Source organism: Gossypium raimondii, chromosome 6, assembly GCF_025698545.1.
Source record: "Gossypium raimondii isolate GPD5lz chromosome 6, ASM2569854v1, whole genome shotgun sequence".
NCBI lineage: Eukaryota > Viridiplantae > Streptophyta > Magnoliopsida > Malvales > Malvaceae > Gossypium > Gossypium raimondii.
The window spans coordinates 18,184,411-18,198,459 of record NC_068570.1 but is presented as its reverse complement, the minus strand read 5'-3'; the positions used below and the strand labels follow the sequence as shown (position 1 = coordinate 18,198,459).

At 31.7% G+C, this 14,049-nt stretch overlaps 1 protein-coding gene across 1 annotated transcript; it reads right to left on the bottom strand.

The window, feature by feature from the left end:
• Positions 1-8,399: 8,399 nt before the first annotated feature.
• On the bottom strand, positions 8,400-10,470 carry LOC105774612 (putative GATA transcription factor 22). The gene is made up of 3 exons (XM_012597158.2): positions 10,200-10,470; positions 9,665-10,048; positions 8,400-8,966 (listed from the first exon to the last, which is right to left on the bottom strand). Exons 1-3 carry the CDS (start codon positions 10,290-10,292, stop codon positions 8,613-8,615), a joined length of 831 nt encoding a protein of 276 aa, XP_012452612.1. The 5' UTR covers positions 10,293-10,470; the 3' UTR covers positions 8,400-8,612.
• Positions 10,471-14,049: the final 3,579 nt, after the last annotated feature.

The window sequence follows — 14,049 nt, the reverse complement described above, 5'->3', positions numbered from 1 at the left end:
AAAATTAAACATGATAATGTGAATAAAAATGAACAAAAAAACGAATAATAAAATAAATCGATCATGCATATACCATGGCAAATAAATAAATAAATAAACTAAAGCATAAAATGGACATATAAATAAATACATAAATGAACATAAAAAACAATAAAGGAATATAGATAGGAATTATAAAATATGGACATGTGTCTGTACATAAATTTATAAAAATATAAAAATATATGTATGTGTATGTGTATTTTAAAAATATTAAATAAAGAATATATATAAGTAAGCATATAAATATATATGTATGTAACTATCATAAAATAAAAAGTATATATATAGATATATGTATGAATCATAAAATATAAAGAACACATATATAAAATACATATTTAAAAAAATGAAGAATATGTAAGTGTATATATATTACAAAAAGTATGTGTGTAAGTATATAAAAATATATGTATATATATAAAAAACGTATATATATATAAGGGCAATTATAATAATAATGATAATAATAATAATAATAACAATAATAATATTATTATTATTAAAAGTAATAATGTTTAAAAAAAATGACTAAATAATAAAAGATGCTAAAAAAGGATTAAATCGAAATAAAAATGAAGATACAGGGCCAATTCAAAATAATAAATTACAAAAAGGATCAAATTGCGACACGCGCAAAAAGGGAAGGACCGAAACAGTAAATAAACCAAATTTCTAAAACGCAGCACTTCAGTGGACTAAAATGAAACAAAAGTAAAACTTCAGGGCTAGATCCAAAATAAAAGAAAATAATGAAAAAATTTGAATTGAAGTCTACTTGAGAGTCGAGGATCACAAGCAATTATACCCTTTAAAGAAAACACGCGGATCCTTCTCTTGGGTCGGGTCACCTCACAGGTCAGGGCCAAAACGGCGTTGTTTTGGCACCTGACCCCTAAGGGTAAAACGGCGTCGTTTCCTTTTGGCTATTTAAGCCTTTTTTTAAAAAAAAAACTCATTTCAGCCCCCTACCCTTAAAAAAATCAGAGCTCCTCTCCCCTCTTAAAGCTCCGGCCTGGATCCGATCAAACGCTCTGGTGTGCCTCCGCCGTAGATCCGCCGCAGGTGGTGGCCGGAGGTACAAAATGGAACCTTTCCGGTTCCTTTTTGAAGCCGATGACCTCTTGAGCACGGATCCAACACCGAATCTTGTGAAAGGTGAGCCCAACCCTGAAAAACGAGGAGTAACTGTCCGTCTCCTCCTCCTCCGGCGCGGCGCAGGTAAGGTTTTTTTTTATTTTTGTTGTTTTTTTCTAGTTATTTAGCGTAGAAGATGAAAATAAACAGAAAAAAAGGAGTAGATTCGAACACAAAAAATCACCTTTTATTTCTTGTTTTTTTTTTCAAAGGGACCGAACCCCATTGTTTTACAATCATCAGTTTTTATAACTGAAAGCAAAGAGAAAGAAGAAAAAAAATCCCCTCGATTTTGTGGTCTGTTTCTGTCTTCCTTGGTTGCGTGTTTTGCAGCTGGAGCAGGTGAGGGCGCAAGTGGCATGGGAGTGGTGACGGTGACTGACGTGCAGCGGTGGCAGTGGCTAGGGGTAGGGTGCGGCACCAGAAGACCAAGAGTCAAAGCATGCGGCGCTAGGGTTTCAGAGACTGAAACCCTAGTCTGAATTTGGTATTTGGGCCTAAGTCTATTGGGCCGTTCGGGTTTGGGGCTTAATTGTTTTGGGCTGAGGGTTAGTGGGTTAGGCTAGTTGGGTCTGGTTCTGTTTGGATTTGGGTTTGGTTGTGTTTGAGTAACTGAGGTTGGACTTAGGTAGGTTTATGGTTAATTGGGCCCGGGCATAAAAATTGGGCTTGTACAAGTATAAGGTATTATTAATGGACTAATGTGATTTTTTTTTTCTAAATTCCTGAAATTCTCTATATAATTTAAAAGTTGAAAATATGATTATACGCTAATTTGTAACTTGGATTTTAAAAAACAAATCTAAGCCAATTAATGAAATTTTAATTGTGTTAGTAATTTAGATTTAGGCATAAGAGGATGAAATTATATGAAATTAAATTATAGAAACTATCTTCTAAAGTTGAGTATAATAAAGTGACTAAAATAATAATTTGATAGATCAAACGATGAGGACAATGACATGGCCATACACACGAAAATAAAAAAGGCAATATATATGGTAAGAGCTTGTGTGACCTATCATTTTATAACTTTCCACCTTATCCAAACTTAATATTTATATCCTATGCATGTCATAATTGTATGTATACATATGTATGCCATAATTGTAAGTTTCAACTCCACCATGTGGTAGGGGTACATATAGAGAGGATGGAGTTTGGATCAGATAATTTTCAACAAAACACGAGATGAATAATTAAGATATGATAACAAAACATTATAAGAAACTAAAGCTATTCAAATAGACAAAATAATTTAATAAGATAAATAATACACAAAATACACGAATTATTAACTCTTATATATAAATATATATTATTTAAAACTTAGATTCATTGGTTAATGCTAAAAATACAATGTATTGGTTGCATATATCTAGAATTAATCACTCTTTAATCACTGTCCTTCTCTCTCTTTAAAAAAAATAAAGATACTTCGTAACAAAAAGTGGTGATCGTTAAAATGTGGATGAAAAGAAAATGGAAATTGACTCTAGGGATATGTGGAGTGTACCTCGTATTTATGAATTGATGTTGCGACAAGAAAGAACTGACGTCCCGACGATACAATAACATCCCGACAAGAAGAAAATGGCACCCCAACGACAAGAAGAAAACAACGTCTCGACGAAGCGAAGAATGATGTCCCGACGAGGGACATACAATGTTACAACATGGCGATGTGTTTACCAATTCAACTAGGTTTTATTCTCCTAGTTAAACTTTGCTATTGTTTCCCAAGTAAATTTTGATTAGTCTAGGGTTATTTTAGTCATTTCTCTATTTTTTTAGCCCATAAAAGGGACTGTTGCAACCTAGATTAATCATCTTCATCATATTTGAGATTGAGAGAGTTTTGTGAGTTTTAGGGAATTTCGGGTTTTAGCTAGATGTTTTGTTCTTTCGGGATTTAGGGTTGTTTGTTGAGATTATCTCCATCTCGTACTCTTTCAAATTTTGCTCATTTAGTGAAATCTCCTTTGCTCGTTATTTTTTGTCCTCTTCTTTGGAGAAATTTTTCCACATAAATATTTATGTGTTTGATCTTCTCTATTTCTACTTTTATTTTCTCGTTGCATATACTGTTCGATCCCCAACAAACTAGTATCAAAGCCAAGTTCAACTTTCGTAGATCAACACGTTCAGGGATGGAAATGAGGTTTGATATCGAGAGGTTCAACGACTACATACATTTCAGTTTATGGCAAGTTCGGATGACGATAATTCAAGTTTAGAACGACCTGAAAAAAGGCGTTATCGGGAAAAAGCCTAAAAATCTAGATCAGTCAGAATGGGATGAGCTTGATGAAAAGGCTTTGTCTGCAATTCAATTATGCCTCATGAACGATGTAGCAAGAGGTACTTTCAAAGAAACAGTAGCAACCTTATAGATAAAGTTAGAAACCCTATATATGACAACATCTCTGGCTAATCGTTTAGTGTTGAAGCAGCGCCTGTATACATTCTGCATGGGGAAAGATGACTCCATTAGGGTTCATATCAGTGAGTTTTTTTCTTTCTTGAATGATTTGAAGAACATTGAGGTTCAGATTGATGATGAAGATCAAACTATGCTACTATTATGCTCTTTGCCCCATTTATATAAGTCTTTTAGGGAAACCTTGACTTATGGAAGAGATAAACTCTTGTTCAAGGAAGTGAAGGGAAACTTTTTGAGCAAAGACAAACTCGAAAATGAGTTTGGCTAATGCAAGAAGAACTGTTACATTAAGGCAGATTGTTACGAACTGCAAAATAAAAACAAAAGGGCTACTGAGAGCAATGAGGATGAAGTAGCTGATGCTAATATGGATGAAGACAAGGGTGATGATTGGTTGTTGGTGTCCACGATTGAAAGTTCTAAGTCTACGTCCGAGTGGATCCTAAATTCGATGTGTTCTTTCTACATGTGTCCCAATAAGGATTAGTTCTTCATATATAGTTCAATTGAATGTAGAGTTGTGCGTATGAGGAATGGATTACTCTATAAGATAACGGGTATTGGTACTGTTCATATTAGGATGCATGATGGAATTATAAGGACTCTGTCAGGTGTCAGGAATGTGCTTGATTAAGATGAAAAACCTCATCTACTTAAGTATGTTAGACTCGAAAAATTGCAAAATTGTTATCGAGTCAAACGACATTAACATATCTCATGGAGCTCTTAGTTTTGATGAAAGGTCGAAAGTCTGACAATTATATCTTTTTCGTGGTTCAACCGTGATTGGTGTAACAACAATTTCTTCGACAATTATAAAGTCAGAGTTGACTCGACGTCAGTCTAAGAAATTTGAATCTTTTAGGTTAGGCAGTGCATCTGCAATTAAGAGTCTTTCAGTTTTCAAGTTCAAATGTCGGTTTGAACTTGGTAAGTATCTTGCAAAGGTTTAGAAAAACCTGTGATGGCCTCAAAAAAGGAGGTATGACAAAATAAAAGTTAAGGTGAAGATTTGTAGAGTGTGCCTTGTATTTACGAATCGACGTTGCGACTAGAGAGAGCCGACGTCCCGACGATGTGACAGTCAACGTCCGGATGACACGAAGAATGACATTTCAACGAAGGATATACAACGTTGCGATGTCGTGACGTGTTTCACAATTCAACTAGGTTTTCTTCTCCTAGTTAAACTCTACTATTGTTTCCTAGTTAAACTCTGATTAGTCTAGGTTTATTTTAGTCGTGTACGATTTAGCCTATAAAAGGGGTTGTTGTAACCTAGATTAATCATTTTCATCATATTTGAGATTGAGAGTGTTTTGTGAGTTTTAGGGAATTTTGGGTTTTAGCCAGAGTGCATTGTTCTTTTGGGATTTAGGGTTTTTTTGTTGAGGTTATCTCCATCTTGTACTCTTTTGATTTTTGCTCATTTAGTGAAGTCTCCTTTTCCTGTAGTTTTTTTGTCCTCTTCTTTGGATCCACATAAATATTTATGTGTTTGATCTTCTCTACTTTTAATTTTATTTTCTCGTTGCATATACGGGTTAATCCCCAACAGTGTGGAAAGCCATAAAGAGAGGAGGAGGCAACTAAGGCACTATAGTATGTTTTGGAAGTTCTTAGGAGAGAAGGAGAGCTGTTGAAGGAGGAGGAAGGAGAGAATCATCCTTTAGAAAGTCAAGAGAAGTATATATAAGGTTGACTTCTCTATGCCATGTATCCCCCTTTAATAAGCAGGCAAGCCACTTAGTGATTCCTTATTAGGTTGACAATGTGATCTAATGTGATTACGTCGTACGGTATGTGGATGACAAGTTGTCAAAATAGTTGAGTGGCATACCCCAGATTCTAGGCGAAGATGTGTAAAGCGAGGTAGCTTCCCTAATGGGGTAGACCGTTCGCAGAGTATGGTGACGGGAGTATCTCTAGATGAGTATGTGTAGCAAAAAAATAACAAAATTTATTTAGAAAAAGAAGTAAAGAACTTCAACTATGAATTAGGTTAGAAAATAGTTATTAAAAGGATTGCCATATTTTTGAGGTCCTGAAGCTCAATAGATTTTTAAATAGATATATTTTTACATAAAAATTTTAAATTACATAATGAGTGTGTCATAATCTGCTTTTTATTGAGTAAATTAGATTCGTGAAAATAAATACATACATACACTTTTTGAGGTCTTACTTTTGATTCACCTTCAAATTTTCAATTTGTTGCTATTTGTTTCTTTATTAAATCAAATTTGGATATTTAATCTCTATATTTTTATTAGGTATAATTTTCTCTTCGTCTCGTTATTAATGTTATTACTTAGTCTTAATCCCTAACACTTTTAAGAAGTTTCATTAGTTGACTAATGTGAAACTTTTTCTAAGAACCCGAAATTTCCTATGTCATTTAAAAGGTGAAATTATGGTTTTCAATATAAATTTTTTCGATGATTTGTCATTTAAAAAAATCCAACTCAACCTCATGATTTGAATTTTTTAGTTCTAAGCCGTTAATGCAATTTTTTAGTAATATTAGTGATTTGGACTAAGGCATAACATTTAATAAGAGAATCAAATTATGTCAAATTAAAGTATAATTTCTAAATCGTTAATTTGATTAAAATCTTAATGTGACATTGTTATTTTAGGATGGAATGTAAATTTCAAACTAGATCCCAATTCAAGTAAATTTAAGTTCTTTTAGTTTAGTAGATCACTTATACAAATTTCCTCAATTTATAAGGAATCAAGACTTGCTTACATATTATATCAATTACAATCAATATTCCCTTGAGACTAGCAAGATAATACGCATAAAGAAAATCTTCAATCAACTCAGGATAAGTCTTGAATCTTCATGATATACTTCCAAGTTTCTGCTCGATTTGATCTGCTCCACCAAACTTAGGAAGTTTGGATATCAAAGATGGGCAAGATATCGTCCAAAGTATCAGCTAAAATCAAAGTCCAAGGATTTTTGTTGCTAAAATTTGCCAACTTAACACATGGCAAGTTTCTAAGCAGGCATGGCCAAGCTAAACACTAGTGGGCACTAGTCCTTGCCACTGCTCAAAAAATTGCCTCAACAAAGTTTATTACAAATACAAGCATTATGCCAGACGTTACACAACTTTACAACTTTAAATTTAGGGGCAAATTCATCAAAGCTTTGGCAAAACACTAGGATTTTTTTTTTTGTTGTTGTCAATCCAAATTTAAATAGACACAGGTTTAAACTTTGGAGATGACATTGTTAGGAGGAACAACCACGAACCACGAACCACAAACATGAACCATAAAACAAACATAAAAAGTACAAAAAAATAAAATAAAGATAAGCTTAGCATTAATTTTATAATCAAATGGATTTATGTAGGCTTCCCTCCATCAGCTTTTTTAAAAATTTTATTTAATATAAGAATTATGGAAAAATTACCCATGAAGTTTCTCTATTATAGAAACGTGATCAAATTATGTTCTTCTTTATTAAATGGATTAATTTAATTCTTATACTATTCAAATGAATCAAATAAGACTTTCTTTAAAAAAATTAAATTTCAGTAGAGTTAATAGTTATTTTTTTAAAATGACATGGAAATTATTATTTTGCATTTGTAGCTCAACTCTAAGCAACAGCTTTTGTTTTTCAGAACCATAAAAACCTTAAAGATATTAACTTTGTTAAGAAATAAATGTTAATTTTATTAAATTACTTTTAAAAAACCTTTGTTAAAGGTAAAAATTTGATTCTTTTAATAAAATAAAAACTAAACCCATCCATTAAATAATAAAGAAACTATTACATCTTATGCCTATAATAAAACAACCTATCAAATAGGTTCACCATGTTTCTTGATTGATCAAATGATGATCACATGGTCATATACATACGAAAATAAAATGACAATACGGCATGGGAAGAGCTTTTGTGACCACCCTCTCCACCTATCATTTTATAAATTTCCACCTTATCCAAACTTAATATTCATATCCCATGCATGTATATACACATATGTATGTATATCGATCATAATTGTAAGTATCAACTCCGGGTTATATCTTTACAGAGGGTGGAGTTTGAATTTGATAATTTGGAACAGAAAATAAAATCAACAATTAAAATGCAAAAAAAAAAAACATTATAGGAAACACAGGTTATTTAAATAGACAAAATAACGTTAAAATTTATAAATACGAATTATTAATGTACAACAAGAAAGGAGGGTTGGGAGGAGTAGGTGGTGGTGCTAAGGAAGCCGGTTCATCTAAAGAGGCGGAGAGCCGAAAAAACAAAAGGATGGGCTAATTGCTAGAAGAGAGGGTAATTGCTCGAAAGATCAACCCCTTCTTCAATGTTGGGAGGATATTTATAGGAGAGGTCATTTTGTCCACTAGTGTGACGTGACTGGTTGTTATGAAGAAGATTGTCATTGTGCAATTCGTGAAAGACGTGCACTATGAAGGCCCATTTTGTTATGCTTTTGGTCAATAGAGATTGTTATGCCTAGATGAATTCCCTTTGCCTTGAGGGTGTTTTCACACTTAGAAGTAGTCACAATTAATAAGAGGTGGTCTATCTCATCTTAGAAGGGCGGAAGTGCCCATCAAGCAAGTGGTCATGAACACGGAAGGTTGATACTCCTATGATTAGGATGGATGGCTGAGCGAGACGCTTTCTCAAGTGAAGTTAAAAGTAAGATCAATGTCATCTATCTTACTAACACGTGTACAAATTAAGAAGAGATATAACGATTATAATACGAAATCACAAATAATACACATACGCGAATTATCTCTAAAACTTGGATTCATTGATTAATGCTAACAATACAAGGCATTTGCTATATTTTTCATTATTTCATATAATCTGAAAATTTTATGGTTTGACTACATATATAGAATTAATCACTCTTTAATCTCTATCCCTTGGGTCACACACACCCATAAATAACCTCACCAATCTTCCATAATAAAAGCAACAAAATTTATTAATTAAAGAAATTCAACTATGAATAAGGCCACAAGAGAGCTCCATTAAAAGGATTGCAGCATCTTCAACGTCCCGAGGAAACACACTCTGCAAAGCTGAATTCTTGCTTAAACTCAAAGCCAATTCCTTGAAGCAAAGCTTCTTTTGGCTTTGTTGACTATAAGGAGAATTATAATCCGATTGTGCCTTGAATTGTTGTTTCTTGAATTGCCCAATACGTGATTTCTTTTCCTTGTTGTTTACCTTAAATTTCATTACTATTGCTGCATCGGTTGCAACTCCAGCACCGTTTTCCGCCGCTGCCGTGGCCGCTTCCATGGCTCGTCTTGCCTTCCTTTGCCGAATCCCACAGGCATTGCAAAGAGACTGCACAAAGTTTTTCACATATTAATCATCAAAGTTAATTTATTTGTATAATTAATTGGTCAAATTATAATTTTTATCCCTTTATTATACCCAATTGCAATATTTAATGTTTATATTTTAATTTCACATAAGTTAATTTTTTAATACTATTAATATTACTTTAAAAAAAGTATTATTAATGTTGTGTTTTATTCAAATCACTAACATCATTACAAGTTCTGTTAACTGACTAATGTTATAAAAGGAAAAAATCATGTGATTGAGTTAAATAATTTTTATATGATAAATAAGACAAAAAAAACTTTGATAATTATAATTTCGCAATTTAAATACCATAGGAAATTTTGAATTTTCTTTTAAAAATAAATCAACTTAATTTTTTACAATGTCAATGATTTAAACTAATGCATAATATTACCTTAGAATTATGCTGAATTAAAATTCACAAATCAGTGGAACAAACTTAGGGACGAATCTAATAAAATTATTTTTTAATCCATAAAATTATAAATTAATATAATAATAAAATTAAGTTTTAAAAATATTTCACTTTTTACCCCTAGCTAAGCCACAGCTCGATTGATACCAATTTTGAATTTGATCCCCACCTGTGCCCTTCCCAAAACAAAATTATGAACTAAATCCTCAAATTTAGTATAGTATAGATTTTGAGCATATAGACTAAATGGTGAACTTACTTTGGGACCTCGAGGGCCACTTCTCCAAAGCGGTGTCGTGGTGGTGTTACAGTCGGAGCAGACTCTAATGGCGTTGGCTTCACCATTACCAGTCACCGGATATTGAAACTTGTGATCTGTTGATCTCCTACTGCTACTGCAGTTGGAGTTGGAGTTCATCATCTTCTTCATTAGCCTTATTTTGGATGACATCCATTTCACTGTTATCCCATTTTTATTATCCCCTGCACTGCTTTCGTAATTCCTTTCCTCGTTTCTTCCAAAGGATGAATTTTGGCCATTGGTTGCCTTCTGATCTTCCACCGTTGATTGAAGTGATGAAGATGAAGATGATGAACTGGCTTGTTGGTCGCTTGCTGATGATCCACCTTCATACTTATCCACCTAAAATAAATAGAACCATCAAAGAGATAAAAGATGAAAAATTAAAAAGGTTTTACATCCACATAAGATACATGTATGTATATGATTTCACTATGTTTGGATCACAAGGAAAACGACATCAATGAATATTGAAGAGAATTAGGGTTCTTACAGAGAGAAAAAGCTGAAGATGATGGGGTTCTTCTTTTAGCTCCACAAAGGGGAAATTAGGAGATGGTGGTGGGTTAAGAAATGCTGGTGTCATTGCCAAGAGATAAAAGAGAGAGAGAGAAGATATTAAAAAAAAAAAATCAGAGAATTAGGCTAAGGAAATGGGATAGGGGCAAAGGGTCCTAATTAATGGAGTTGAAGGGGTCTTTATAAAGGAATTGTGAAGGAATTAAAAGGCAAGAAGAGGCCACACAGGCATTCACGTGACTTCATCTCACCCAAACAAAACAAGATAAAAACTATGACGAGCTCAAAAGGGTGAGAGGGGGCGGTTGGAATGCAACTACTCAAACCCTAATGGCCAGTCTTATGACAAAACATATACACTATCTGCAGTCTTTTTGCCCCTTCAAAAACATTTCGAAAATGGCAAAATCCTATAATTAGTCCTTATTCAATTTGTGATATACTTTAATATGTAAATCGTAGTTTCATCGTTAATTCGCATTCAATTGACATGATAGTAAACAATCAGACACATGTATAAAATTAAATTATTTTATAGCATTATTATAATTTTAAAAAGCTTGTTTTCCCCTACTATATATATATATATATATATATATATATCTAGTACTGTATAATGAAAAGGGTCTTCAATGTTATAAATGTCTTCCAAACTTTTCTTCACTAGATATTCAGTATCTCCATCAAGTCTCAAAGTAGTGAACTGAGAAAGTTTGGTATATGTTTAAGTCAGGTCAAATTCTCAAAATAGCATCATGTGTAATTTATAAGTTAGGAAATTTTGAAAGAAAAGGTTGTTAAAAATAATAGTTACAAATTCTGAAAAATCTTCATCAAAATACTTTAATTATATTTAAAAAACCCACCTTTAATTCATCCCCATAAGTCTTAATTAATATTATTTGCTTTTCTTTTCCTAAATCCAATTCCGTATGAAAAGACAAGAAATAAAAATAAAAAACAAAGTGCTATAAATGCATGTGTATGGGATATCGAGCTCTGCAATTAACAGATTACCATTTACCAGTGAAAAGAGAAAAGATACCTACAATTCATAAACAAAGATCACCACCATATTTGTTTCTTTATTATTATTATTATGCACATATTTATATATATTATAATACAATAGTAGATGAGAGTTATATATCTACAAATAAATGCAGTTTTTGGAAGATTTAGGAAGGAATATTTGTGAGAGGGAGAGGACATTTCATTGCAGATATGAAGAGATGGGGTTGAAGATTTTGCATGGGAGAGTTGGTATATATGTTTTGCTCAAAGTATTGCCCAAAAGCCATCAAATGCTTGGTGCAGGCTTCGAGACAATATTGCTTCCTTGGCTGATGCTGCTGCCTGCCCCCTTTTTTAGTCCCCCACATACCCTTTGTGCCAATTTGATCAACCACATCATTTTCCTTACCTCTTCCCATTTATTTTAAGTTTAATTCACCAAACATCCTCAAATTGTATTTCAAATTCTAAATTCGTCATTAAAGTATCAATATCAAATTAATTAGGTTATTCCATCAGCCAAGCAATCAATTTTTCTATTTAATGCCAATTCAAATATGGCGTGGAGCATATCTAAAATATGGAGATCAGATTTTAAATATGTGTATATTTACTACATGAACAGTTGACCTAACGTGTTAAAAAATACAATATCACTAAAATTTAATAGGGCTTATTCATTTAACACGTTTAATTTAAGTTGTCCATGCATTAGGTACATAAGTATTTAAAATTTGGTAATGTGTTTTAAATGTGGTTCACGTTCATTCCAAGCTAGCATTTAGTGTCCAAACTAACAATTAGGCTAATGATAGAACCTTATTGATATGATACTAGAGACGTTCATAGGCTAGGTTGGGTTGGGTTTAGACTGAACTTGAGCATGATATTAACACATTTTATGCTTACTCAAGTTCGAACTGGCTCAAAATATGGGTCTAAAATTTTGCTCAAACTCATCCATATTTGTAAATGGCTAACCTAAACTTATTTTAGACTTGCCCATATTATATTTTAAAAAATTAAAATATATTTGTTTATTTTAATTTAGTATTTAATAATTCTATTTATTATAGTTTTATACATATTGATCTTAGAATTTTTTAATGTATACACTATAGAAGTAATATTTATTACTATAGATTTAATTTTTATGTGTTATAAATTATATAATATAAAACATTACAAACTTAAAAAATGGGCCGGGCTTAGACCTTGAATGTTCAAGTTCGAGCTCAACCTATATTTTAAACGGGCCTATTTTTTTGGCTAAGTCTAATTTTCAGACTTAATATTTTTACCCAAACCCTACCAAGTTTTAGGCGGACCTTTGAGCCTAGACGAATAACCAGGCCATAAACAAGTCTATATGATATTGATACTTTTAAAATAAAATCAAAACATTTTTAAATTTAAAAACCAATTTAATATTTTTGAAAAAATTAATCGTGTATTTTACTTGATTTTTTCTATTTTTATATCCTGCTTTTATCTTTATAAGCTCAAATATCAAGGGTGCAAAGCAAAATCTTGTGTAGCCTATTACAAGTTTGCTTTGTAAATGCCAAGAAAGCTGCAAAAGGTACACCATTGGACCAAAAGTAGATTTTTTAATCAAATAATATTTTAAGAAAATACTTAAATGACATATTGCAAGAATTATGTACCAAAATGATACATTCAAATGAGTAGAAGGTGGTGCATAGGCGGCACCACCCTTATAAATTCCAACTCAAACTCAAACTTTATGGTCTCATTCACAAATTTCATCTCAATGGTTTAATCTTTTACCTACGTAAAAAATAAAAAAATTATATTAAAATAATAAAATAACATGTCAATAAAAAATATAACAAAAACTTAACATAAACAGTACATAATAAATACAAATATTTTTATTATTATTTTAAAATGATAATAAATAAAATGTATTAGTTTAAAATATAATATATATAATAATATGCCAACTTAATTATTGTCAAAAAAATATATTTTTGCATAGAACTTCAAAAGAAATTTCATTTCTAATATTTATAAAAAATATAAAATAAAATTTAAAAACATAAACTCTTATTCTCAATTATAAAATCTTAAAAATTTAGAACATATAAACTAATTCCTAATTTATTTCAGTAAATTTCAAATTCCATATCAATGATCTCATCTTTTACCTACATAAAAATGAAAAAATAATATTAAAATAATAAAAATAACATGCCAAATAAATTACATAAAAATAAATCTAATCAACCTAAAACACACATAACAAATAAATTACACAAAAAAACATTCTTTGTACATAACATAAATAAGCTTTTTACTTCAATAAACATTAAAAATAAATTATGAATGAATGAAAATATAAAATAAATACAAACATACCTTAATAGCTCTTTTTCACCAAATAATACCTTACAAAAATGAGTCGGATGGGGGAGTGTGGGGGGATACTAGGTGTGCCGCCTATCAGATAAGGGTAACTGGTGCCGCCTATCAGATAGGCACCACACCCCTATACCTCTTTTTTTTTAACGAAATTGTGTCAGAATTAGGGTGGTGCCGCCTATGCATCACCCTCCACCCATTTGAATGTATTATTTTGGTACATAATTCTTGCAACATGCCATTTAGGTATTTTTTTAATATTATTTAGGGTAAAAACCCACCAAAAGTAGCAAAAATTAATTTATGTATTCAACACTTGTGTTAGCTAATAGCTAGCTACTTGCTCAATCATTACATGAATTTAAGATCCAAGGCAATCTTTTTCTACACCATTTTCCACATATTTTGCTCACTGTTCCTATATA